This window comes from Pelodiscus sinensis, chromosome 22 (genome assembly GCF_052426305.1).
Source record: "Pelodiscus sinensis isolate ZL-2025 chromosome 22, ASM5242630v1, whole genome shotgun sequence".
NCBI lineage: Eukaryota > Metazoa > Chordata > Testudines > Trionychidae > Pelodiscus > Pelodiscus sinensis.
The window spans coordinates 6,872,931-6,899,735 of NC_143073.1; the positions used below are offsets into that span (position 1 = coordinate 6,872,931).

Sequence of the window (26,805 nt, forward strand, 5' to 3'; positions counted from 1 at the left end):
ACCACTGCATTAGAACGTCAGTGTTCTTGCACAAGAACTCCTCGCCAGTGTAGGCAGGCAGCATGCCAATATAGACACAGCCAGTAAGTAAGGCTAATGTCTTGCTACTGACGAGTTGCAGAGGAGTAGCTGTGAGTCTGTTTCAGCAAAAATTAGTTCTGTGGCACCTTGAGGACTAACAAATGTATTAAGGCGTAAGCTTTCATGGGCTGCCGCGTACAAAAATTCATCAGCTTCATGAAAAAAACCTCCCCCCTCGGACGAAGTGAGCCGCAGCCCATGAAAGCTTATGCCCTAATAACTTTAGTCTGTAAGGTGCCACCGGACTCCTTGGTGGTTGGACTGTTCGTCTTGTTTCTTTCTCCAGGCAGCTCTTGTGGATTACTGTTCAACTGGCAAGGAGGAGGGGAAAAAACTTTCTCCGCCTCCTTGACTGCTGTAAATCCTCCAACCCAGCAGATGTCCCTTCTGAAAATACAAAGGCCAAGCCAAGAAACCCAAGCAGTTTTTCTTTCCCCAGCTGCTCCAGGCCTCTTGTTGATGGATCCACCCAGGGGAGGAAAAAAAATAAAAAACACAAAAGTTCCCAGAGAAGGCAGCAAAGTAGCAGCAGAGAGTTTCAGGGCGGTGGGAGGTGTTGGGGGCACCCTATAGACCCCCTATGCAGGCAGGGGAGTTTGCATGTGTTGCAGGAAGGAGATAGAGTTACAAGCCCAGTAGCAGAATCCGGATTAGTTGCATTTACATGAGCACCAGGAGGGGCGGAGAAGAAGAACAACACAGTGCTGTCAACAAGAGGCAGCAGGAGAAGAGTCCGTCCTGGCCCAGAGGCGGCTTCAGAGTGAAATCTGCAAAGAAACTTTACTCTCCCACCTCCCCGCTACCAGGTAAAAATCTGGAAGCAGGTGGTTGGTGGGGGGAGAGGGACAGATGCCAGCGGGGAAAGAGAAATATGGCTGCTGAGGGGCAGAGTTGGCAGAGGGGGTGTCAGTGGGTTGAGACCTCTGTCCCATCTGGAATAGGGGAGGGAGTGTGGATTTGCAAGATGACCACTCATTTTCTGGCTGCCTTTGGGGAAGGGATGGCTGGGGCACTGGAATAAGACATTTTAGGGCTGGGAAAGGCTGGGGGAGTTGCTTTTAAGAGCTAACCACCTGTGAGGCTCTGACCCTGCTTCCCTGGTCCCCAACGCAAGGGGTGTCTGCGTGCCAGGTCTGGAGGCTGCAAATGTGGCTTTTGATGAGTGCAGCCATATGGGCAAAGCTATCTGGACCCTTGTTCCCTTCCTCCCATGGTTCTGGGACACGGCAAAGCCACCCTCACAGCTGTGCTGCCCGGAACTGGCTTCAGGGTTTGCTGGCTGCTTGCAAAAGGAGCATGGGATGAGCACCGGGAAAAAAAAGCCCGGCCGCCTAGGGTGCGGTGTCGTGGGCAAGTTTGGGAGCGTCCCTTTGCGCGTGTGTGTTGCAAACCTGGAGACCAAGATTGCTGTGTGGTAAGACGCAAGCAGGGGCGGGTCCAGACGGTTGTGACTCGACTTGGAGAAGTTTTCCAAAGCAGGGGGAGGGGGGGAAACATGTGCCCAGGCTGCAACCCACCTCCTGGCAGTGGCTGCTTGGTTTCAAGGCCGGGACTCAAGTGTTGGAAGTTTGCTGGGGCCCTGGCTGCTCTCTGGTTCCAGCTTGACGCCTGCTACCTCCTTCCCAGAGGTTCCTTTTATTTGGCAGGGCTGGAGAGTGAAATCCCAGAGACGGGGAGGGCTCCACGGGACTGGGTGCGTCTGGGAGAGCCACACCCACACACGCTGTGGTGACCACGGAGAGCCCAGGCAACAGGACCCCAGATAAGAAACTGGGTCACTCCAGGCTAAGCTTGTAAACCTGTCATTTGCGGTCTGAAGCGGATCGTGTTCTGGGAAGGGGGTAGATACCTGCCACCATCCTTGTTTGCCTGTTTAAAAGCTGTCTTCCTGACCCCATCTCTTGCGGAGAATGGCGGGCGAGCTCTCTGCTTTGCTTTGTGGCCCCAACAACTCCACCCTCTAAGATGATCCTACAGGACAAAGAGCAGTAAAAAGGCCAGCACATCCTTTTCGTAGCAATTCATAGAGCACCCGACCCCTTGGCTTCCAGCTCTTGAGGCCTAGACACTTGGAGGCAGCATCCCACGTAGGGATGGAGACCCCTCTCCTCTCCTTTCCACTCAGACCTCGGTGACTTATGCCTTCCATTCCCCTAAGGCCGAATTCACTGCTGGTGTCAATTGGTGCAGTGACGTGGTCCCATCTAGCCCCAGAATTTGCAGCGCAAATCGCTTGCTGCCTGTATAAACAACAAAATGTTCTTACCCATCCCAAAACTTGTAAATGAATAAGGTTTGCATTTAAAGACTCCCCTCCCCCCGATGTGTTTTGGTATGGCATGTGATTAGCAATGGGATGTTCTGTTATCTCCATTTTATAGGTGGGAAAACTGAGGCATAGGCATGTGGTTTACCTAGTGGGCTGTGACGGAGTCACTGGCAGAGCGGGGATAGAACTCACGAGTCCTGCTCTCCCCGCTAGGATCCATGCCTGCTTGCCATTTAAGATTGAGCATGGAAATAAGCAAGTGACACAATCTAGTAGACTAAGGCTGGGGAGAATTTGGGTGAAATGTTATCTTGAGGTTTCACGTCTGATAAGTTGGTTTTGTCCGCTGTGATGCAATAGTTGTTTTGACAGTGCCGGGGAGCAGCCCTGGGAAAGAATGTGAGATTCTGCAACACAACAATACCCTTCTCTTGTGATTTTTGTTGTTTGCAAATCCTGTGATATTCTTGTGTTTCTTAAAGCCCCAGCTCCCGGGGTCATGTGGTGTGGGCGGATCTTAACTTTCATTTAAAACTAGAAATGACAAAGCAATGCAGAGAGCTCGCCCACCATTCTCCGCAAGAGATGGGGTCAGGAAGACAACTTTTAAATAGGCAAACGAGGGTGGTGGCAGGTGTCTACCCCCTTCCCAGAACACGATCCGCTTCGGGCTGCAAATGACAGTGCTTGCGGACACGGAGAAAAGTTTGAAAACATGCACCCTAAAGGCTCTGTTATTACTTGTATTATAATCATGAGCAAGGACCCTCCACGTGGAAGGTGCTGTACAAAACTGAACAAATACAGGATCCCCCATTCCAAAATGCTTCTTATTTACATATAAGCAAAGAGTGAACCGATGAATTCAGCCAGGCGGGGAAGCACACAAGCAGGACTCTCAGAAGCTGGGAAGTAAATAGAAAGAACCCCACCGTTATCTATGGTATATTTTTGAGGGTTTGTCTGTCTGTCTCTTTGCTCAAGTATTCCCCCTAAGCAGTAAGAGCTAGAACTACCAAATTTGCTATGCAGCTTCCTCTTATTATAACTTAAAGCAAGGTCAGGGTTTGGCTGTGCCAGGAAAACGGGATGTGCCTGGAATGGGATTGCTTCTCAGAAAACCATACAGAAAAGAGACAGAATCATCAGGCTGATGAAAGGGGCAGGCTGGGGGCATGTCCCTGATGCCCCATCTGGGACTGCCCCAGCCCCAAGCCTCCCCCCAGGCACCCTTTAGGGAGGGAAAGTGGGGGGAGGCTGAAGCTCCCCCTGCTATCCTGCTAATTCATATTAGGACGTTGCTGGCTGTTCCTCTTCATCAGGGAGCAAGGGGAAAGTGCAGTTTGATTCATTCTTCCCTCTGGGGGCAGAGGAACCTGGACCTGCCCCAGCTGAGGGACTCGCAGCCCTCCCCCAACTGTGCCCCCTGGAGCTGCAGTAGCATGGAGGGGCGCTTCTCACCTGCCCCCAAACTGCTGTGGTGAGAGAGGGCGGGGGTTGTCCTTTGCCCCCCGGAGCAGCCTGCATCCTGAAATACCCAGCGACAGCCCCACCCCAGAGCAATGATTCAAACGCAGCCTGGACATTTTCATTCGAGCAGCGCTGGATAAATCTAGTATTTAAAAAACAAAACCAATCCATGATTTTTTGGGGCGATCCCAACTTTCTTTTCGTGTGTTTCCTGGGGTTGGCAAGACTGGCTGGCAGCACCGGGACTGCAAATGTTTGGATGATACTGTCCTTGGGAAGAGACGTCCGATTTATACTCTTAAAGCAAGAGCATTTCCAGCTGACGAAGGGAAGTCTCCGATCCCAGGACCCCTTTATCGTTGGCAAAGCACGTCTTCCCCTCCGCTTCTCCCACTGCCGGCTGCTTCAGCCCTGCTGTAGGGTCCCCCTAAAGGAGACTCTCATGGCTGTGATCCATTCGTCCTTCGCCTCTCTCGATGGAGATTTGCCAGGGAGGGGATGGACGATGCCTAAATGGCGGAGGCAGGGGCTTTGAAAACCTGTTTTCAGATATTAGACTACAGAGAACTGTGGGGACCTGCATCCTGCCTGTCTCCCTCATCCATCACACCAGACTCCATTCCCGCCAGTGCTTTGGCATGAAAGGAACTCGCAGTGAATTACAGTGGCAAGGCGGCATTGATTGACAGCCGCATCAGTAGCAGTTTCTACTCTGGCATCCAAAACACGGCACTGGCCACTTTTCGCCCTTCTTTTCCTCTGTAATCCCGTAGGCACTCAGCATGCAGGGAGAGGACGCATTAATGTAGCCGAGCTGTTTTGAAGGGTGCTTTTAAATGTCTCTGGTCCTGATCCAGCAAAGCACTTAAGCATGTGCTTAACTTCGAAGCACAGAACAGTTCAAGTGACTTCCGTGAGGCGGCGGACATGCTGAAATGTAAGCATGCGGGTAAGTGCTTTCCTGGATCTGCTTTGAAATTCCCCCACTTTCCTCTTTTTGAAGCTGTGGATGTCGCTGGAAAAGGGCACATTTTACATGGTCGCTTTTTCTGCTCTGCCGGCGTGAACCTGACTGAGGCAAGGTAGAGCCATCAACAGCTGACTGCAGAGCTTTTTGTGCGGGGCCTGTCATCAGGAGGTGGGAGGAGCCCAGAAGAAATTGGCCTTAAATTTGCAATGGCAACAGTTGGGGCGTGATTAGGGTGGCCAGGTGTCCAGTTTTTAACCGAACAGTCCAGTATTTGAGCTTTCTGTTCGGGGAAAAAAATTGAGAAACTATAATTGAGTAAATAGAACTGTGCAGTATTTTCTCAATCAGATGTCATGTAGATTGTGATGTCATGTCAAGTGTGTCCAGTATTTTTGTTGAAACCATCTGGCAACCCTAGGCGTGATGGGGGAGCATTTTTTGAGTTTTACATCCAGACCCCGTCAGGTCTGGCCCCGGGCTCCATGCGGTGCTGCCGTTTGGAAGCACCCCTTTGTCTTTCTGATAGAGGCAGCAAGGGGAAGGGGGAGCAACTAGTTGACTAGTCTTCACATCCCTGTTTTTAAGGCTGGGAGGAGGTATTAGATCAGTTAGGGTGACCTCTGGCCTGTGCCGTGGAGCGTTTCACTCAGTCGTTCCTCTCTCACGTCTAGTGACTTGAGTTTGGAATCAAGACTTCAAAGAAAAAAGAAATTGCTGTGGCCACTGGAAATCCCCACTGGCTTCCAGGTGTACAACTTCAGCACCGAGATCCTGCACTAGAGACAGTTGCATTCAATTTTCTTTTAACTGCACCTATAGGGCCAAATCAAGAGTGGGGTCCCAGAAGTGTGGATTAGCGGATGGTGCATAGGCTAGGGACTTGGGAGAGCTGGATTCGGCTCCTGACTGACTTTGAGCAAGCAGCTTCCCTTCTCTGTGCCTTTGTTTCCCTCTCTGACCTCCTCTGTAAAGTGCTTTGAGATCTCCTGATGCAAAGAGCCAGATTCCACTACGGGTTGTTATCAGGGTGCCGGGCTCTATAACAAATGTAAAACAGTCCTTGCCTTATGGAGATTACACTTCAGAGTCCCTAGATTTTTTTCAGTCTGGAAGGAACCATTTTGGGAATCTAGTCTGATCTCCTGTATAACATAGGCCATAGAATTTCACCCATGGAGCCTACAGCCTTGATCCTGCTGAGGCAAATAGAACAATCCCCCGTAATGCACCCACGTCAGTGGGACTTGCCGTATGTCAAGCTAAGCTCCGGGTGTTAAGTCTGCAGGATCAGGGCCTAAATGTGCAGAAGATGCACCAGCCGGACGCAGAACAGGTGGGTGTGGTGGTAGCCCTAAGGGGGCCAAACAGAGTCTTTACGGGCCGGTCTACGCCACCAATTTAAGGCGACCGAAGTTACGTCCATGTCCAGTCACGGCAGGGATTAAACGGCTTTTGCTCACGATGCTCCTTGTGTTAGCAGGGCATGCCCTCCGCAGGAGCACAGGCATCGATTTAACAGCCCTGTTAGGGTGCCTATGGACGCATCGGTGGCCTATCTCTGTCGATCTTTGGGCTACGCCTCTCCCAGAGATGGTGCGAGGAAGCTGGCGTGGGAGGCAGGTAGCCTCCGTGGGAGCTGTGTTGCAGCGGTTTTCAACCTTTTTTTTTTTTTTCTCATGACCCCGTCGAAGAAAATGGTTGAGGCCGTGACCCAACGGACCCGCCCCCTAGCGCGTTGCCTGGGAACCGATAGGCGCGAGCCCTTTAAATAGAAGCAGTCGAAAGGGCTCGCGCGGGTCTGGCTCCCAAGCAACGTGCTAGGGGGCGGGGCCTGGAACAGACATGTGGGCCGGATCAAAGCCATAAAGAGCCGCGAGCCCTTTTAACGGTCTCAGTTTAAAGGGTTCACGCCTCCCCGGGCGGCTGCGTTGCCTGGCAGCCACCCAGAACATAAGAGCGGCCATATTGGAGGCGCGATCCCTTTCAACTCCTGCTATTGAAAGGCTCCGCCCCTTCCCACCGAGGCCCCGCCCCTCCTGGGGCGGCCTGCGACCACTTCAACATTTTTAGAAGTGGCCCCCGCTCAAAAATTATTGCCCACGACTGGAGTGTGGGGTCTGTAGTGGGGGGAGACCTCACATCCCCTTGAAGCGTGGGGCCCAATGTGACCGCCCCGAACTTAGGATGTTAAGAGGCAGGTAATTGACTAATCATGTGGTTGATACCGATTAGTTTGTATCGATTACGCGATTAGTTGATAAGGGAAGATGCTCTGTCTCAGCTCACGCCAGGTCCCGGAGCTACCTCTGCTGCAGCTCTGCATTTTAAATGGAGTAAGATAGCTGCCCGGCTCGTACTAAATTTAAACTGCAGAGCCGCAGCAGGGATTGCTTAGGGACCTGGTGTGAGCCAGGCAGAGCAGTCCTGGCTTGCGCCAGACCAGGACCTCAGCACCTCTGCGTTTTAAACGTGGATGCAACAGTGCAGGATTAAATGTTGTATGGGGATAGCTTATGTCTCTTCTCTATGTTAGCTTCCCCATCACTGGCAGTGTTTACATCCAACTTGGATGTTCTTTGAGAAGATCTGTGCTAGTTCAAACAGGGATTAATTCAGGGAAGTCCTATGGCTTGTGGTCAGACTAGGGGTCAGAGTACAGGTGATCACAGTAGTCTCTTCTGGGCTTAGAATCGGTGACTGATGAGAACTACCCCCACTGGTAGAACTGTGTCTACACTGGAAGGGTTTTGCTGCTTTAGTTGGGCAGGTATAAGATGTTATAAGGTGTGGACAGGCCCTTCAAGGGCTGTGTTTGCTGGCTGGGTGGATAGTTTTTGTTGCTGTTGGGTTCTTTTCATTCTTTGTCTGTCCTGCCTGCCCGTGAGCCAAGCAAATTTCACACCGAACGAAAAGGTCCAGAGTAGGGTTCTGAAAGGTGTCACAGTATGAACACCCAATTCCCATGCAAAATTCATAGGAATTGGGTATCTGCCTTACCCATGTGGTTTTCAGAACCCTACGCACTGACACTGTGTTGGAGGGCTTGCAGTTCATTCATTTTCAGGCTTGATGCGAAAAGCCAGAGCTATATTTTTAGGGGGTTGCGGGGAGGGTGTGAAGAAGGATAAGTAATAAGAGCTCTTGGCTGTTCAGCAGCGTTTTGGAGGTGGGGAAACTGAGGCGCGGAGCAGGGCAGCGACTTGCCCTAGGGTGCCCAGCGGGCTAGTGGTGGAGCTGGGAATTGAACCCAGGTCTTCCAAAGTGGCATCACAGAGCGAGCCCTGGTCTGGCATTCTGCCTACGATGAGTTTGCACATGCTGGGCGAGGGGGCTCGAATGAATTGAAGCCATTGGTTTGGGCTGAGGCTCTAGGGATTCAGCATGGGAAACGGGGATGTAAAATCCCACTGAGTTAGTTCACTAGTTCAACGTTAAGGTTTTAGGATAAATTATCCCACTGTTGAGATATTAAATTCACGCGGTAGTATATCTCAGTTTCCCTTCTTATGTGGCAGATCAGGCTAGTCATAGTTTTTCTGCTGTGCTAAGCTTCACATTTATTTACAGGCAATTGCTAAGAAACAGTATTACAATAATTCTTTTTTTTTTTAAGTTTTCATGTACTATCATTAGAGTAACAGTCTAATTACTTTGCCACCTGAAAGTGTAGTGTTTTTTAATATTACTTCTTTGTTCACCTTTTTCCTGCTGTTACTTCTGAGGGCTCTTTTTCTTTATTTATGAATTTAGAACTGCACCTCTTGGCTGTCCTTTATTACAATCACAACTTTGGTCTTTGTTTTAAAAACGTATTAAACTTTTTAAAGCATTAGGGTACTTGCCAGCTGGGAAGTGCTGGCCTGTACTTCTGATCTCCATTAGGGGTGAGTCTTTTCCAGCTGCAAATGAACTGCCCAGGAAAGCTCATGATCCCATCCACATGTTTTGTTAGTCTATAAAGTGCTACCAGACCATTTGTTGTTTTGAACTGTAATGACTATTGGAAATCTCACCGTGGAATTATTAGCCCATTCTTTCTCTTCTGTGTGTTTATTCAGTGAACCGGGGGGGAGTCGACTGCTGAAAGGACCGCCTAAGAGAGCTCAGTCTGACAGCTCCAACATTGCGGATACCCCAACCCAGTGAAATCACGGAAAGGGAGAAAAATAACTCCGGAAGACAAACAGGAAAGACAAGTTAAATCGCTAGGTAGGAAGAGCCACAGATGAGGTCAAAACAAGATAAGAAAGCACTAGCCCTCTGTTCTGTTGACATAACCTCAGGCCTGGAGAGAAAAGGACTTTGGGTAAAGAATTGAGAGGAATCAGAAGAATTCCAGACCACTGATAAGGCCGAATTAAGCAAAAAACCCACTGGCTTTGTGTTTTTGTTTTTGTTTTAATTTTATAGCTTAAAAATACCTTTTTGTATGAAAATCTTTGCTCTATGTATTGAAGGGGGGGCTGTTATCTACATTATCTCTAATTACATCAGACCTGTTTTGCAAGCTAGCTGCTCTGTGTGTGTTGTTTTGAGTTCCGTCTCTCTTCCCTTCTTTCTAGATTGTTGCTTTTCAGGGTGTAGAAAAGCACCGAGAAGCCACCTTTGTTTTTAAAGGTGATCTTGAGCTGAAGTGTACACACACACACACACAGCAGGTGGAAGATTGCATTTAGTCAGCACTGAGTAATTGAATTTAAAATAGGAAAGGAAAGAAGATCGGGATTCATTTTCTTTGAGGAAATTGATCGATAAGGGATAGGCCAGGTATCCGTGCGGAATTGGGGTGGGGTCTTTTTTTATTTTATTGTTTTGTGGGTTTTTTTGAGCAGGAGGAGATTTAAAAAAAAAAAAAAACTTGCAGAGAAATCTCAACGTGCCTAGCAAAGATTCCTTTAACTTCAGGGGGTAGCCGAGTTAGTCTGTAGAGGATAAACTTAAAAAACAACAAATAGTCTGGTAGCGCTTTAAAGACTAACAAAGCATGTGTCAACACTCTGGTCATCTGAAGAAGTGGGCTGTGCCCACGAAAGCTCATGATTCCATCTACATGTTTTGTTAGTCTTTAAAATGCTGCCAGACTATTTGTTGTTTTTAAAGATTTCTTTAAATACCTCGTCCTGACCAAACAGCACTAAATAGATTCTGGAACAAGAATTAGACTGCTTTAAGAGGAGCTATTTATTATACCCTTACCCTACCTTCGATTTTTTTTTTTTTAATTTGAACAAATTTGACAGGAAGGGAGGGGGGATCTAGCTGAATCGACAGGAAGAGGAATGAGCTCTGAACATGATGAATGACGAAGAGTTCGTTTTGCTTAGAACACACTAGTTTTATGGCCTCGAAAGGGACGTAGTCCTGGGCGGTGACTGGATTTGCCGTGTTTGTAAAGGGTAGATTGAGACGTGGGATTTTTTTTTTTTTCAGAAGCCGATGGTGGTGGCCGCTGTTCCCCCCTCCAGTTGTGTTGAGTGGAATCGGCTTCCCTGAGAATTTGTAAAATCAGGGACAGGAGCGAAACAAACGGCAGAGTCAGACAGCCGTGGAAAGGGAACCAGGATCCGCTCCCGGCCCTGGTGAATGCACTGAGGACTCTGCCTGCTGTCTGGGCCAGATGGAGCCCCGGCTTGAGCAGGTGGATCCTGTGGCCACCAAAGGGGAGGATGTAAACACGGAAGGCACCAGACCTGAAACCTGCCCGCTCGAGGAAGGCACTGCTGGCCTGGGAGAGAGAGCCCAGCTGGCAGCAGCTCAAGCCTGCCTGTTGAATGGGCAGGAGCTAGGAAGCCCAGAGGAGACTGGGGTATTGCACGGTGAGGAGGCTCCTTCAGGGGAGGGCAGCCCGAGCCGCCAGCCTGAAGATGCCCCAACGAAGGGTCCGTTCCCGAGAGCAGGGCCCAGTGGCAAAGCCGAGCAGCTGGAGCGCGGGGAGCCCGAAGGAGAGGCGGACCCCAAAGAGAAGCAGCGTCCCCCCACGGGAGGCAGCCAAACGGCGGGCGTTTCCTCCCGGCAAGCCTCCACCATCGCTAGCCCTAGCCTGGGCGCCGTGGGGCAGGTGTCGGACACCACCAAGGCCCAGCCCCCAGCACGCGAGCCCGAGCCCGACTTCTATTGTGTGAAGTGGATCAGCTGGAAAGGAGAGAGGACCCCCATCATCACCCAGAGCGAGAATGGGCCCTGCCCGCTCCTAGCCATCATGAACATCCTCTTCCTGCAGTGGAAGGTAGGCGGGTGCCAGAGGAAGCCCAGTGCTGCCGTTCAGAACAGGGGGGTGAAGAGGGGGGTGGCAAGGACGAGAGGCCTATTTTAGAGTGTGGGGGTGTCTGTCTGTGTGTCCCTCCGTTTCTGTGAGTCCATTTGTTCACCAGCTTTCCTCCTACACGGTATGAGCGACGGTCACCAAATCTGGCCGGCAGCTTCCTCTTCTAACCTAAAGCCAGGCCGAGGTTTGGTTGTGCCAGGGAAATGGGATGTGCCTGGAATGGGATTGTTCTCCATCAAATGGAAAGGGCAGGGTGAGAGCGCAGGGACAGTTACACTCACGAATGACCACTAGGGGGCAGCAAGCGCCCCAGCCCTGGGGAGCTGTCGCTGGCCCGCAGCACAGCCCTCTGCCACTCCGGCCTGCTCCAGGGAGCTGCTGTCGGACCGGACTGCCCCCCACGCCGGCTCCAGGGAGAAGCCACTGGGCGGGCAGTACAGCCCGGACTCCCCTGGACTGGCCTAAGATCTGGGTCCATCTTGTAGTGTAGTTCATGTGAGAGGCCCTTCTCTAGTGGCACGGAGATGCCTCCTTGTACTGAGAGTCGACGTGGCCAGATGGTTAGGGCTCTGACCTGGGACTACAAAGGCTCAGGTTCACATCCCTGCTCTGCTACAGATTCTGTGAGTCCCTGGGTCAGTCGCTTAGTCGCTATGTGCCTCAGTTTCCCCAGTTGAAAAATGGGGTGGCCCTCCCCTGCAAGGGTGCATGAGACTCTAATGTGCTCAGATATGATGGTGAGGGGGCCTGAGTAAGTATCCAAGACACTGAGGAAACCTGCCCCAGTGGGGACTTTGTGGGTGGCACTAGCTATCTTCTATCGGCCACTCCCTTTGGCAAACTCAGGGACGGGAACATGGCCCCTGGCAGTGCATGCTGGGAAACTCTTGTCCTGTTCCATGCTCATCACATGCTGTTGCCACAGAACTGCTCAGCAAAGCGTTGTAGTAGCTGAAGTGTTTGCTATTTAAACGCCTCCGTTGTTGGGGGGTCTTCTCATCTCGGGGTGGGGCCAGACCCCAGCGCCCTGAAGTGAGTGGAAAGATTCCCATTGGCTTCTGGGGGCTTGGGAGCTGGCCATGAGATCTTGTGACGTGTCTGATGTTGCAGTAAAAATACATGTGGTCAAGTCTCATGCTTCAGGGCACCTGCTGGCTACTGCAGGGGCCAGGAAGAATTTTGCTTTCTCTGTGCCATGTTGCTAGGTTGTATGGCCCGGTGGATTAAGGCCTGAGACTCAGGAGACTGGATTCTGTTCCCAACCTTGCTGCTGATTTGCTGCATGACCTTGGGCAAGTCACTTCCCTGCTGCCTGCCTCGGTGTCCCCATCTGTACAGTGGGGATAACGAGGCTGATGCAGTGTGGTACAATGTTTAGTAACTGATGGGTGAACAGTCCAACAAGTGCCACCGTAAGATCGTGTGGTTGTTTTATCAGTATCACCATCCTCTAAACCGGGGGGGGGAGGATCCAGCCCCTTAGAATCAGCATTGGGGAGCCCGCTCTGGTGCTCCAGCCCCACCACTGCCCCACTGTGGGGCTAGAGCACACAGTCTACTCGCCTGGGCCCCCTTAGGCTCTGGTGTGGGAAGGGAATGTGGGGAAGGTTTCTCCTTCTCAGTCGAGGGCCATGTCAGTGCGGGTTTGTTTTCTTCTCGCTCGTGAGCAGCTGCCGTGTGATTTTTCTGTGGGTCAGTGGCCCGTAACCCAAAAAAGGTTCCTCACCCCGGCTCTAAACCATCAGGCCTTAATGGCGGGGATGTGGGTTTCTCTAGGTGGGGTAAAGGGTTAAGAAGGCCAATGGTGTAGACCAGGACGGCAGGAGACAGACTAGGGGGCCCAAGTGTCTGACCTCAATATGGCTGAAGAGGGGCTTGGCAGATGTGCATCGGGATGTTAGTGATTATCCCCGTGTCCCGATTTGGGGGAAGCCTCGAGGATCCAAACAGGCCGGGTCCGTCGCCAACGTTGCTAACTTCCCTACCTCCTGCAGGTGAAGCTGTCCCCGCAGAAGGAAGTGATCACGTCAGACGAGTTGATGGCGCACCTTGGTGAGTGGCGAACTCGGGAGAGCGCCTCGAGGCCCTGGGCTGCCCAGAACTATCCTGGGGGGTGTTCAAAATTCCCAGCTGCTTCTCTGTGACTTGTAGGGGCACAAAGAAGAAGGCCGGATGGGACCCTTAATGCAATCTCCTGCCCGTTCCCCAACCACAAGTGGGAATTGGGCGGTTTAGTGCTTCTCTGCTCCATCCTCCATCCCAGTCTTCTTTCCTGGATCCAATCCACGTCATGGTGTAGGGGCTTTGTGAGCCTGCGCAGGAGTTGTCGCCTCGCCATCTTCACTGTAATCCAGATCCAGCCTTCCCCTGAGGACAGGCCAAGCCCTGGCCTTGTTCCTGAAGGCAGAAAGGATACTCCAGTGGTGAAGGTGTTAGGAAACCCATGTCCAGTCCCTGGCTCTGCCACAGATTTCTGTTGTGGCCTTGGTCAAGTCACTTAGCCGCCCTGTGCCTCAGTTTCCCTACCTGCACAATGGGGATAATAGCCCTGTCCTGGCTCACAGGCGGATTGGGAGGATAAAAATATCAGACTGTGAGGTGCTCACATGTTGGGAGGCTAAGTATCATTGATCAGGAAGAGCAACTGGGTGTTTTCTTCTTTCAAAGGAGACTGCATCTTATCCATCAAGCCCCAAGAGCAGTCAGAAGGGCTGCAGCTCAACTTCCAGCAGGTGAGACCAACTGGATCCACCCCCTCCCCCACCCCGTCTGTGGAGTGTCGAAGCAGGCCTGGGTCAGCAGGGGACCAAACTGATCCCTGTTTAAAAATGCCCGCCCTGTCAGCTGCACTGCGAGGGAGGAGAGCTAGTGTGCTGCAAAAGCAGTCTGCGAATCTGGGAGCTATGTTGGTAGCAAGAGAGGCCTCACCCTCAGAGCGCCGGACAGGGACTTGTTCTCTCATCGGCCCGCTCGATGGCCTCATGGGAGGCACCGTGCAGCTCACGTGACTCGGTTTCCCCATCTGTTTAAAGCAAACCAAACCCCCTTGCGCAGGGGTGGCTAACTCGTTCTAGGCAAAGAGCCAAAATAGTTGTGCATATAGCACAAAGAGCCGGGAAGGAAAAGTTGTCGAGGGGGGAAAAAAACCCACAACCCTGTCCCTTTAAACAAAAAAACACAACCACTTCAGGTACTTCAGGTTGGCTTTTTGGCCACATCAGGCTCCCGTTGGCTGAGCCATTTTATTTCACCAGACAGCTCCCTGGCACCTGGCGAGCACAGGGAACCAGGAGCCGGGACATGTTTCTAGGAGCGCAGGGGCGGCTTCGCTACCCGAACTTTAGTGGGGGGCAGAGCCGCAGGTTGGCCACGGCCGCCCTAGTGTGTCTGCATAAAATAAAAATGAACCGGGTAACACTTCCCATGTGGGTTGCAAAACTCCAGGTTCCAGTTTGTCGCCGACGAAGGTGCCTAAACTCTTCGATAAGTCGCACAATAGTTTACTGAGCAGGCAACCGAGTGTCACTTCAGAGTAGCATCTGCTCCGTTCTGTTTTCCTTTGCCCTGTGTCCACACTTCATCCTCTGCAGCACTTTCCACTGGGATGGGAGAGGAACCGCTCAAGCTTAAGGACCGAGTTGGCCCAAGAACACATGGGGATTAAACTGGCTCCGGAGTGAGTTGAGGCTAGAAATTAAAAGCAGGTTTCTAGCCGTCGGAGGAGAGAGGTGCTGGACCGACCTCCGTTAGGAGTATCAGCAGAGAGGAGAAGAGCCTCATTCGTTTGAAGGTGGAGTTTGATGGGTTTCTGCATGAGCTGCTGCAGAAGGGTTGTCCGTGCTCGCAGGATCTCTGGACTGTTTGATCGAGAAGGCCCCTTTCAGACCCAGGTCTTCTGGCCCACACGAACCTCTCTTGATTTCAGTGAACGGTGCTGCCTCTGGGTTTTTGTGTGTGGCACGGGTCACCCCACCCCCTCCGTGCAGAACAAGCACGAGGTGCGGGGAAGGGCAGTGTGGATGAACGGAGGCCTGCAAGGACACTCCAGTGGAGGGAGGACTGGCAAGGGGGGGATTGTTTTACTTTACAGCGGAGGCAAAGAAGAGCCGGGATCAAAGCACATGCAGTAACAACGGGGCGGGCAAGATACGGTCCTGCCGCTCTCCCGCCAATCGAGACCTGGCGGCAGGAGCCCACAAAGTCTCCTGCCCCCCCGCACTAGGGGTGTGCAGCACCCAGTAGGCAATCATTTTTGCCCGGAGGCCACTTCAAAAATGTTTGAAGTAGCCCGTGGCCACCTTGGAAGGGGCGGTGCCTAAACAGGAAGGGGCGGGGCTGCCCACCCCCAGACCAATCATGGTCTGGGGGTGGGGGAGCCTCTTTGCCCCCCCCTTCCCACTAGGCAACTGGAAGAGGCTTGGCACGCTTCCCCACCCCCAGGCCAATCAGGGCCTGAGGGGCAGGGGAGCACGTGAAGCTTCCTCCCGCCCTGCAAGGAGCATGTGGCACTTGAAGTGCCGCAGGCTCCTTGCAGGGCCGGGGCAGGGGGAAGGAAGCTTCATGAAGCTCCCCAGCCCCCACGCCCTGATTAGCCAGGGGGTGGGGGAGCACATGAAGCCTCCTCCGCTCTCTCCCTGCCCTGTGAGCAGTGCACGGCGCTTCAAAGCGCCACATGCTCCTGGCAGGGTGGGAGGAGGCTTCCGGTGCTCCATCGCCCCCAGGCCTTAATTAGCCTGGGGGCAGGGGAGCAGCAGGGCCTCCATGGGCCGGATCCACCTGCTTGGTGGGCAAGCGGAGGCCCTTTTGCCCACCCCTGGCCTAGAGAGAACCACCGGCTATTCCCTCGAGGCACTGTGTGCCCCTGGCAGGGAGGGGTGGGGGGCAAAGTGACTTCCTTCCAGAGTAGAGACTCCCACTTCGGAAGCACGTTCTGGAGCAGAGAGGGTCGTGTTCTGGAGCAGGGTGTCCCTGCAGGGAGCTGTTCTGGTCCGTTTCGCTGTCTAGCCAAGTCCTGAGAGCATCTCGCAGCTGCCCTGCGAGGAGGCATGTGTGTTACAGTAGGGCCCAGTTCAGGATCGGGGCCCCGCTGTCCCGGGTGCTGCACGTGCCTCGCGAGAGACAGTCCCTGTGCTTCGAGGTCGCCGCTTTGGTGAAGAGAGCCCCGAGTCTCAGGCGACGCTGCTTGGAAACCCAGCCCCGTTGTGCGGCTGTGGAGCGCTAACAAATGACGTGACAGCAGTATAACAGAGACCATCAGGGCAGGGGTAGCAGGAATCCCAGCTCAGCCTAATCCTGGATGTCAGGCCAAGATTTTAGCCCCAAGAGCCTGCCTAAGTCAGGAGGAAATGCAACCCCAATTGCAAATGGCAACTCCCCGACTGCCCAGGCCCTGCCTTGCCCCGGCACCTCTGTCTCCAGTCGGTACACAGTGCTGTCCTCTCTCTCCCCCGCTGCAGAACGTCAACGATGCCATGATGGTCCTGCCCAAGATGTCCACGGGCCTCGACGTGAACGTGAGGTTCACGGGAGTCTCCGACTTTGAGTACACCCCAGAGTGCATTATCTTTGACCTCCTGAACATCCCGCTGTACCATGGCTGGCTGGTGGATCCCCAGGTGAGCGATGCGTCCGTCAACTCCATCCTGCGTGGGGCATGGATAGAAGCCAGAGCCAGTGGGGTGGGGGAAGGGCTGGAGAAGGGAAGGGGGAGGCAGCGGATCTAGCACACTCGACTGCCACTCATGGAACTGAGTTCCAGCCTCAGCTCTTCCACTGCGGGGTGAGCTTGAACAAGTTGTTTCCCCGCCCCGTGCCTCAGTTTCCCCATTGCCAAGTGCTTTGAGATCTGCTGGTGGAAGAGCAGCAGGCAGGCACTAGATGGCATTACGGTTCTGACAGGAGCGGGCACCAAGGCAGCCATGACACCTGAGGGGTGTTTTAGGAATTGACAAGGCTGACGTCCAGTTCAGAACTTCTTGGTGCCACTTTTTCTGGCTGCTGGGAGCATCTGGCTGCTGGGAGCATCTGGCGGCGCTTGCAGGGGGAAGGAGGGAGCACCGGCCCCGGGCGCGCGGCCCTTGGAGGGGGCCCCGGGCGCGTAGCTATGGGGGGGCCCCGGCCCCGGGCATGCGGCTATGGGGGAGGCCGCCCCCGGGCACGCAAGTGTCCCCGCCCCCTGGCGCCCGGCGGGCGAACGGCCACGCCAACCTCAAAAGGTTGGGGACCACTGGTCTAGGGCATGGGTTCCCAAACTGGGGTGTATGAAGAAATTCCAGGGGGGGCATGAGGCAACCAAGCCCCCCCCAAGTTTTGCTGCTTTTTTTGTTTTTCGGCCCCCATCAGTTCCCCCCCCCTCTTTTTTTTTTTTTTTTTTTTGCTCTGCAAGTTTTGCTGCTATTTTTTAGGGGGTGGGAGGGCTTGAGGGTTTCTCAAAAATCAAAAAGGGGGTGTGATGCCGAAAAGTTTGGGAAGCACTGGTCTAGGGGAAGAGGGAAAGGTGTGGAGCTCACGCTGGGGCTGGCGCTCCATGCAGCGAAATGGCACCCGCCCGCGTCCGTTCCCAGAACAGAGGGGCCGGTCCAACCAGGCGGGAAATAGCGCTCTGTCTCTGCAGCGCTGCGAGGTCCTGCCAAGCTGGCAGCGGCTTTGGCCCCAATGACAGAAGGAAGTTGAGCCCAGCGCACAGATAGCGGGAGGCAGGAGAATAGCAGAGACTATTCCCTCTTGCAGACTGAGGGCCAGGGACTGGGTTGATGAGGAGACACAAGGGCAAGCGGGTAGGTCAGAGGTTTGGCGGTTGAAATCCTGGCCCCACTAAAACCAACGGCAAAACTCCTCTGGCTCTGAGCAGAGCCAGGATTTCTTTCCCCCGTGGTTGCTAGTTCCAATCCAGCTGGGCTGGTTGTGCTGAGCGCTCTCCTATGTTCACTGCTCCTTGACCCTCTTGGGGAGTGTTTCGTAAACTTTTTAAGACCAAGGAACACCAAACAATAGTTTTTTTTATGAAGAACACCAAGGATTTTTTGTTGAGTGGAAAAAAAAAAGGGGGGTTAGGGGGCGGGGAGTTATTGAGCAAGAAAAAAAAAAAGGAGCCTGACCCTTTAAGGGTGGCCATTTTGAATTCTGTTGTTTTCCGCGGCACACCTCCGACTGCCTTGCAGCATACCGGTGTGCCGCAGAACAGAGTTTAAGAAACACTGCTCTTGGGAGACCCGAGAGCTGCAGTCCTGTCCGGTGGAGCAAGGCTCCGGTCCTATTTCAGAGCAGTTGCACCCCAGATCAGCTACCTCTGTAATCTCTGCGTTGTTGGCGCCCCAGCAGAGAGCCAAGGACAGAGCGGGCCAGCGTGGCTGTGCTGTACCCCGGCAGAAGGGTGGGGCAGCCTCCCGTGGCTCGGCTGACCCAGACCTGGGAATGACGAAGGGCCCCACTCTCGTCTCTCGTTCGCAACATAAAACCAGAGGGGCAGCCAAAAGGCCCATGGAGACACCAGGGCAGGTTCGCCCATGGCTGGTGACTGCAGAGAGGGCAGGCAGCCTGCGCCACCTCGATGCAGGGGCAGCGGGCACCCATGTAGCCTCAGTGGCACCTCTGCATCCCTGCCCCCCCCCCCACGCCCCTCCGCTGGGTCTTGTGGGGCTTTGCCAGAGCAGAGCACTGAGCCAGGGCCGAGGCAGGGTTGGCTGTGCTTGAAGGAAGCATCCCCTAATGGGACACCAGGCCACGTTGCCCTGGCATTGAACGCCCTCTGCACCGGCCTCGCTGGCACCAAAGGGGCTGCAGCGTAGTGACCGCTCAGGCCTCTACTTCCCCTTCTGGCTTCTCCCTGGGCTCCTTGGGGCGTCTCCTTCCCCCAATCTTCTTTTTGGCTCCAGAGCCCGGACGTGGCCCAGGCCGTGGGCAAGCTGAGCTACAACCAGCTGGTGGAGAAGATCATCACCTGCAAGCATTCGAGTGACCCCAACCTGGTCACTGAAGGTAAAACCCATTTTTCCGCCCCCCCCCCACCTGAGAGCTGAATTCTCCACCCCCAACCTCGGCTGGGGGGCACCTACAACTCCCCTGTATTTGGGGGCTCCTTCCCTTGTTAACAACAAGCTCATGATCCTCTCAGCTGTGTCTCCCCTGCCCTGCCTGGCACTGAACCCCTCCCCTTCCCCCCGCCGGGCACTCGCCCCTCGTTAGGTGCCTGACGCAGGACGCAATTTACCCCATTGCAGATCTGAGACCCTCCGGGGCCAGAATCACCCCTGCACTGGCACAGGGATGGGGGTGCAGTCTCCCCTTCTCAGACACTCCGGGACCCCCGCTGTGTCAACTGCCTACGGGGTTCAATGATCCAACAGGGCCCGGGCAGTGGTGGCAGCCAGAACCCAGGGCCCTTTACATTGCTGCCGGAGCCCTGCGTGGCATGGTCTGGCGGTGCTGGGGGCTGCCTGGGGGAGACTAGCCCAAAGCCCCACCCCTTCTGCCCAAAGCCCCGCCCCTTCTGCCCAAAGCTCCGCCCCTTCCGGGGCCCGGCAGTCTGAGACAACCTCCCCCCCTGGAGCTTTTTCCTCCAGCCCGCCCAGTGTCCTCAGGCAGGACAGCTGCCTGGGTTCACGTGTTGCGCCCGCGTCTGCCCTTTCCCATTGGGCTGCACCCACGTGTAGCTGGGGACAAGGCCTCAGAGCCATTCCCTGGCCGCCTGGGCTCATACTGCCTCCTCCATGCTCCTGGAGGGAGCGAATCTGCTACTCGGTAGAGCATCCTTCCCCCTTAAACACAAAGATAGCCTCTCCCAGAATCTGCAGCTGGTTCCCTAAAGGGGGCTGTGGGCTGCTAGGCAGTGTGGCCTAGTGGGTAGGGATTGGGACGCAGGAGACCTGGCTTCGGTTCCCTGCTCTTGCACTGAGCAAGTCACTTCCCTTTGGTACGTCGGTTTAGCAACGGGCGCAGGCTGAACCGGTTTCACACCCAGCGTGGGTGCCCCCCCCCCCCGTGGCACGCCAGTCTCACACCCCCACCCTGCCCTGGCTAACGCCTCGTTTCTGTCCCTCAGGCCTGATCGCCGAGCAGTTCCTGGAGTCCACGGCCTCCCAGCTGTCCTACCACGGCCTGTGCGAGCTCATGGCCGCTGTCAAGGAGGGGGAGCTGAGCGTCTTCTTCAGAAACAACCACTTCAGCACCATGATCAAGCACCAGGTGAGCTCTGCCTTCCTACGGCTGCATGCAGGTGGACATGGGGGGCTCTATGTCTGGGGAGGCTCCACACAAGGCAAGAAAGGGTTAAGGGGCCCAATTTGAGGCATAGGGGAAACTGAGGCAGGGCTGCAGCCCTTTATGGCCTGCTGCAGCATTAGCAGCAGCTGTGCCTCGGTTTCCCCAGTGTTTTGCTAGTCCATTAACCCTTTCCTGCCTCGCATGCCCCCCTAGAGGTGGGGTGGTAGTGACCCTTTGATTGTGATCGTCCCCCAGAGGTTGTGCCTAAGTGGATCACAGGCTCTCAAGGGGATGCTGGCTCTTACACACCTCTCCACAGGGCCACCTGTACCTGCTGGTCACAGACCAGGGCTTCCTCCAGGAGGAGAAGGTGGCGTGGGAAAGCCTGCACAACGTGGATGGGGACAGCTGCTTCTGTGACGCCGAGTTCCACCTGAGCCACACGCTGGGGAAGGAGGCGGCCGGCAGCTCCCCCCAGGAGCAGAGGCAGGTGGACCAGGTAGGAGGCCTGACTGTGCAGGGAGGTGGCTAGCCACGGTAGCATGGCTGAGTGGTTAGAGTGGAGGGGGCTGAGGTCAGGACACCTGGATTCTATTATTGGCTCTGGGAGGCGAGTGGGGTCTGGTGGCTAGAGAGCGGTGGTGGTTTCTGCACTTCTGGGTTCCTTTCCAGCGATAGGAGGGGAGTGAGGTCTAGTAGTCACAGCAGAGGGGACTGGGAGCTGGAATTCCTGGGTTCTCGTTCCGACCCCAGGCAGGCTGCGTGGTCTAGACTAGAGAATGGAATTGACAGTTCTCTTGCTCTTCTGACAGAAATGTGTCTCCTCCCGGAATCCGGATCTACGGGTATGTCTACACTTGCACCCTCTTTCGAGAGAGGGATGCAAATGCAGCGGAGTGAAATTGCAAATGAAGCGCGGATTTGAATTTCCCGCGCTTCATTTGCATAATCGCGGACCCCCCGCTATTTCGAAATACCTTCTTTCGAAATAACAAACGCTGTGTAGAGGTGGTTATTTCGGGAGAAAACCCGTCTTCCGAAATCACCGGTGAACCTCGTTGTATGAGGAATAAGGGGTATTTCGGAAGAAGGGTTTTCTCCCGAAATAACCGCATCTACACAGCGTTTGTTATTTCGAATTAGTGGCGGTCCGCGATTATGCAAATGAAGTGCGGGAAATTCAAATCTGCGCTTCATTTGCAATTTCGCTCCGCTGCATTTGCATCTCTCTCTCGAAAGAGGGTGCAAGTGTAGACGTACCCTACTAGAACAGGTTCCTGATCGTTAGAGCAGAGTGGTCTAGTGGTTAGAGCAGAGAGGTGCTGGGAATCAGGGCTCTTGGGAGCTGTCGTTGCCTCTGAGGGGGACGTTGATCAGTGCAGAAGAGAGGAGCCCAGAGGTTTGAGTCTCTTAATCCCTCTGAACTTCTGTTTCTCCCCCTCCCCAAGCGAGGGTGATGGATCCTCCCCAGAGGGTGGGTCATTGCGGTGACTTAGCCCTGAGCCTTCCAGATCCAACCTTCCCCCCGCCCCTCGATGATCCCTGCTACATGAATTCGTGCCCAGACCTGCTGAGACTGACCTCCGCAACGTGTCCCTATGTCCTGCCTCCGTGTGTTTTGCACAGCTGCCATGTTGCTCCCCAGAGGTGGCTGCCTGTCAGTGCTGGGCGAGCGATCCCCTACGGACCCCCTTGGTGTAGAGCTGTGGGGACCCTCTGGGATAGAGCTCCTCTTTTCCCCTGTATCCTACTCCCCAGGAGTCCCCGCCCTGAGCACGTCTCCTCCTTCGCCCCCAGGACTACATGATAGCCCTGTCCCTGCAGCAGCAGCAGGGCCCCTCTGCCCTGAGCGACCTGGAGCTTGCACGCCAGCTGCAGCAGGAGGAATACCAGCAGCAGCAGCAGCAGCAGCAGCCAGCAACGCCTCCTGTGCAGGTAACAGGCCCTGGCTTCCCCCCCAGAATGCAATACAGCCCCACCCTGTTCCCCTGCTCCCTGGATCTTCTTGCTGTCAGGGGTCTACACCAGCCACCGGCGGGGGAAGGAGGAGGCTGTGGCATGGCACCCTCCTAGGGTGAGGGGGACTCACCTGGGGGACAGGGCAAGTCCGTTCAGCCCCAGCTTTAACCCTCCCACTCAAGAGTTGCTCAGCTCCGCCCAACTGGCCCTCTTGCTGTTCAGGCCAGTCCCTTCCCCCCCCATGTGGCGAGGACGCATCAGTCCAATTTGGTGCAATTCTGTCTCCTCCTCCCCTGGTCTAGCTGTGTCCCATGGGCCTTTGCTCCGGGGCAGGGAGCAGCTCGGGGATCTGGAGGGAATCTGTGGCCCTGCATGGGGAATCTAACTCCAAAGCCTCCCTGTTTGCAGTAGCAGCAGCTGTATCTCTCGGGGCAGCCCCTGCAGCCAGGGAGTGAGGTAGGCCCTGGGGCTCTATTCCCAGGCCTGTGGAAGGTGCAAGGGAGGAGACCTGGAAACTGGGACCCATTGACTCCGCTTCCTAGCTCCAGGAGGAGTATTGCCTAATGGTTAGAGCAAGCTGAGTTCCGTCTCTAGCTGTGCCAAGTCGCTTCCCCTCTCTCTGCTTCCATTGGCCCTTCCGCGGGGAGGCTCTTGGTGGCGGGGTGGGGGTGGGGAGACGTGACTGCAAAGCACGCTGAGATGGCTGAAGGCTTCGGTTGCATTTTTCTTCTCCTTGGTTTCAGGGGAGAGCTCAGGCGGCCAGCCGGCCAGCCACGGAGCGCAGGCAGCGGCACAAGCCGGAGTCGGACTGCGTCCTCCTCTAGAGCCGCTCGCCCTCTGCCTGCTGCACGGGGACCCCCTTCCCGTCAGTCCTGCCGCATCACCGTAATAACTCCCCGACGGAGCTCGCCTCACCTCTCTTCCTCCCCCTGCACAGGGCCCGCTTCCTGGATGAGCTCCGTCCGGGCTTCCACGCTGGGCGGGTGGAACCTCCTGCCATGCTGCGGGCGTGTCCCAGGGTCCTGACCTGTGCATCGCCGCACGGCAGGGGGAGGGGTTGGAGCACTGGGCCTGGAAGGGACCTTGTGGGTGGAGCCTAAGTGGGCTGTGGGTGGAGCCTAAGTGGGCTGTGGGCGTCGCTGTAGGTTTGGCCTTGCCCCCGACGCCCTGCGCGGTGCCTCTGAGCTCACACCAAAGATGCCCAGTGCTCTCCCGGCTAACGCCTGGGTCCGGGCCGTGGCTGTTCTCACCCTCACGGGCCCCCCTCCACGTTTCCTCCTGTCACGGCTCCGTGTTCAGGGCTCAGAGCCAGGACTCTGGGTTCCATTCCCAGCTCGGGGGGGGGGGGGTCTAGTGCTTGGAGCTGGTGGGGGCTGGGAGCCAGGACTCCTGGGTTCCATTCCCAGCTCTCTCACGCTGGGATGCCGGGACAAGTTGCTTCCCGGTCCTGTGCTTCCATTTCTCCATCGGATAGGGGGAACGGGGAGAAACGGGGTGACAGGTCTGGCTCACCCACTCCTTCCTCAGACGCCTGGGGAGCGACAGCTGGAAGAGGCGGTGATGCCGCGGCCCGGTGCCTCTTGTGAACAGCCTGTGCAGGATCTCTGGGGTAGGGGGAGCTCTTACAAACCTGGAGGGGCCCTTTCCACAGACCACGTGTCCCTCTCCTGCCAGAAGTGCTAGGAAGGCTCTGTGAGGCGGGGCGCAGCCGGGGTGATGCAGAAGGCCCCCCTGGGGTCTGGTTAACGAGCAGCCTTCTCATCCCAGGGGAAATGCAGGATCTGACCAGCACATCCTCCCACTGCCGCCTCTGCGAGTCTCCCTTCGGGTGGGCCCAGGCCTGAACTCCGCTTCACGGGCAAGGCTGCATGGAGGCAGAGCCAGCAACGGGCGGGGGGAGGTCTGTCGGGCCAGGAGCTCTCTGTCCGGCCCAGTGACATAATCCGAGCTGCAGGAAGCGCGTTCTCAGGGTGCATTAATCCCCCTGAGCCTCAGAGCAAGGGGGATGTTTGGGTGTTAATTCCCAGCGGGGACAAAGCTCTCCCGTAGCCCTCCCTCGAGCAGCGAGGGCCTAAACCAGGCCCCGTGGCACACAGCCACGACGGATGGACAGGGAGGGCGGTTGTTGCATGGGCCAAACCTCACCGCCACCTGGCCGGGGGTGGGGGTGGGTACTCAGAGCCCCTCCTCTTGCTCGTGAGACTCTGGGTCACGCGGGAAACTCCTGAGCTTGTTGTGCAGTTATCCCGGCTCCTGGGTGACTGCACACAGCACAGCCTCCCGGTGCTGGCCCGGAGGGTGTTTCCAGACCCGCCCCTAGGGGAGGCAGCGAGCCCCGGGGAGAATTGACTGTGACGCTTGCTGGCCTTTCCAGGTTAGCAGTGGCCGAGTCCACCCCCTGTGCTGCATGGACCACCCTAGGTCTAGGGCAGGGGTGGGGAAAAGGGCCTGCGTGGGCCGGATCCAGCCCGCCAACTGGGTGGATCTGGCCCACAGAGGGCCTGCTGCTCCCCTGCCCCCAGGCCAATTAGGGCCTGGGGGAGGGTGAGCATGTGAAGTCTCCCTGCCCGGAGCATGTGGTGCTTTGAAGTACCCCGTGCTCCTGGCAGGGCGGGAGGTGGCTTCCCACGCTCCCCCGCCCCCAGGTCTTGATTGGCCGGGGGGGGGGCAGGGAGCGTGCCAAGCCTCTTCCAGGGCATGGGTGCCTAGTGGGAAGGGGGGGCAAAGGGGCTCCCCCACCTCCAGACCAATCATGGTCTGGGGGTGGGGTAGCCCTACCCCCTTCCTGTTTAGGCCCCGCCCCTTCTGAGGTGACCCAGGGCTACTTCAAACATTTTTGAAGTGGGCCCCGGGCAAAAATTCTTGCCCACTCCGGGTTTAGTGGATGCAGGAGGGTCCCAGGCTGGGGGAATCCTGCTGGGATGGGGGGGGGGGGACTAGATTGCCCTCCCCAATGCTTTCTTTTGACCCTAGGGCATTCACAGCGTGCTCCCCCCCAGAACAAGACAACTCCCCTGCCTCTTGCAGTTCCCTGAGACATCACACCCGTCTGCCCCACTTTCAGGCCTCCAGGTGCTGGGCAGCTGCACGGGCTGTAGGCTCCCCATGTGCCGGGGGTTCTGTGGGGCACCCCCATGTCGCCCCAGAAGCATCTCTTCTTCCCATCCTCTGGTTCTGGCCACTCCCTCTTCCTCCGCCGGTCACGCCCTCCTCGGTACAGCCGCAGCGCGTGTCGGGTGGCTAACCCTGCCCAGCTCCACGGCCCGAGACATTCCCGCCTCGTGGACTGGATAGAAGCAGGGTCAGACCCGGAGCCTACTAACGAACCTTCTGCAGCTGGCCCCCCGTTTGCCGGGGCTGTTCTCCCGTGCTCGGTGAAGCCGACTCTTTTCTACCCTCCGTTATTTGTAACACTGCCTTGGAAGTTTGGAAATAAAAATCTTTCCCTAGTCTGCGGGTGTGAGGGGGCTGTCTCCGGGCCTTGTCTGGCTCTCGGCCTGGGGGCTTGTCCCTCAGGTTCTCACAGGGAAACGTGCCCTAAGCCTGCAGAGTGATGGCTTTCAGTATGTCTGCCCAGGCCAGCCCTTGGGCTGCAGGCTGCTGGGGGAGGCCATCTGTTGGTCCATCCAGCATGGGGGCAGACATTCTGCCCCAGCAAAGAAGAGCATCATGGTATTTTTTTTACTTCCTGGGGCGCAGGCACCAGCATGGCCAGGCCCGAGGTTTGTGTTGCTGCTCCGATACCCAGGAGCTCAGTGTTGGGGGGCCTGAGCCCCCCCCAAATTCCAATTCAAGTCCACTGGGAGTTGCACCTCTGCGAGCCAGGCGTGGTGGTTTTAGGTAGGTCCTACATAAACAGGGAAGTTTTGTTGTTTAGGTGGCAGCAAAGAATAAAAAATGCAAATCCATGACCAAAACACACCTCAAACCCAGCAGCCTTGTTCTCCCAGCCCGTAGAACCTCCAGGACGGTGGAGATGACTGAAACTCAACAAACTCATCACCTGCAAGCCACTGGCAGAAAAGGACCAGAACATCCGTTCTTCCCTGGCTGCTGCCAAGTTTTGAAGTCTGGGTTTGTCCACCTGCGGACCTGACTCTGGATTAGCAATGCCTGATTAGCAACCTGTATGAACACTGAGTCCGGATTGAGAGAATTTGTTCTGTCGTTTAATCTGGATTAAGACAGATAGCAATAAGGCCGCCTTCTGCCAGAATCAGTGGCTACGTCTACACTGGCACCCTTTTCCGGAAATGCTTAAAACGGAACAGTCTTCCGTTATAAGTATTTCTGGAAAAAGCGCGTCTACATTGGCAGGATGCTTTTCCAGAAAAGCACTTTTTCCAGAAGAGTGTCCGTGCCAATATAGACGCGCTTTTCCACAAAAAAGCCCCGATTGTCATTTTCGCGATCGGGGCTTTTTTGCAGAAAACACTACTGTGCTGTCTACACTGGCCCTTTTCCGGAACAGTTTTCCGGAAAAAGGACTATTGCCTGAACAGGAGCAGCATATTTCCGGAAAAGCGGCTGATTTCTTAAAGTAGATCGTCAGTGCTTTTCCGGAAATTCAAGGGGCCAGTGTAGACAGCT

At 55.4% G+C, this 26,805-nt stretch overlaps 1 protein-coding gene across 2 annotated transcripts; it reads left to right on the forward strand.

Moving 5' to 3' along the window:
- The first annotated feature begins 541 nt into the window (after window positions 1–541).
- MINDY1 (MINDY lysine 48 deubiquitinase 1) lies at window positions 542–25,667 on the forward strand. 2 transcript variants are annotated; one of them, XM_075908434.2, is made up of 11 exons: window positions 542–887; window positions 8,849–8,999; window positions 10,221–11,016; window positions 13,050–13,107; window positions 13,723–13,787; window positions 16,512–16,670; window positions 18,930–19,032; window positions 20,096–20,238; window positions 20,576–20,755; window positions 22,054–22,191; window positions 22,959–25,667. In XM_075908434.2, the coding sequence occupies exons 3-11, from the start codon at window positions 10,408–10,410 to the stop codon at window positions 23,037–23,039; spliced, it is 1,536 nt and encodes a 511-aa protein (XP_075764549.2). In that variant the 5' UTR covers window positions 542–887; window positions 8,849–8,999; window positions 10,221–10,407; the 3' UTR covers window positions 23,040–25,667. The 2 variants fall into 2 exon arrangements, with proteins under 2 accessions (XP_075764549.2, XP_075764550.2); XM_075908435.2 differs by lacking the exon at window positions 8,849–8,999.
- Window positions 25,668–26,805: the final 1,138 nt, after the last annotated feature.

Excerpts from the sequence above, each read along its gene's own strand:
- MINDY1 (XM_075908434.2), top strand. The coding sequence starts at position 10,408 with ATGGAGCCCCGGCTTGAGCAGGTGGATCCTGTGGCCACCAAAGGGGAG. Across the intron at positions 13,108-13,722 it reads CGAGTTGATGGCGCACCTTG|GAGACTGCATCTTATCCATC; the intron begins GTGAGTGGCGAA and ends CTTCTTTCAAAG. Across the intron at positions 13,788-16,511 it reads TGCAGCTCAACTTCCAGCAG|AACGTCAACGATGCCATGAT; the intron begins GTGAGACCAACT and ends CCCCCGCTGCAG.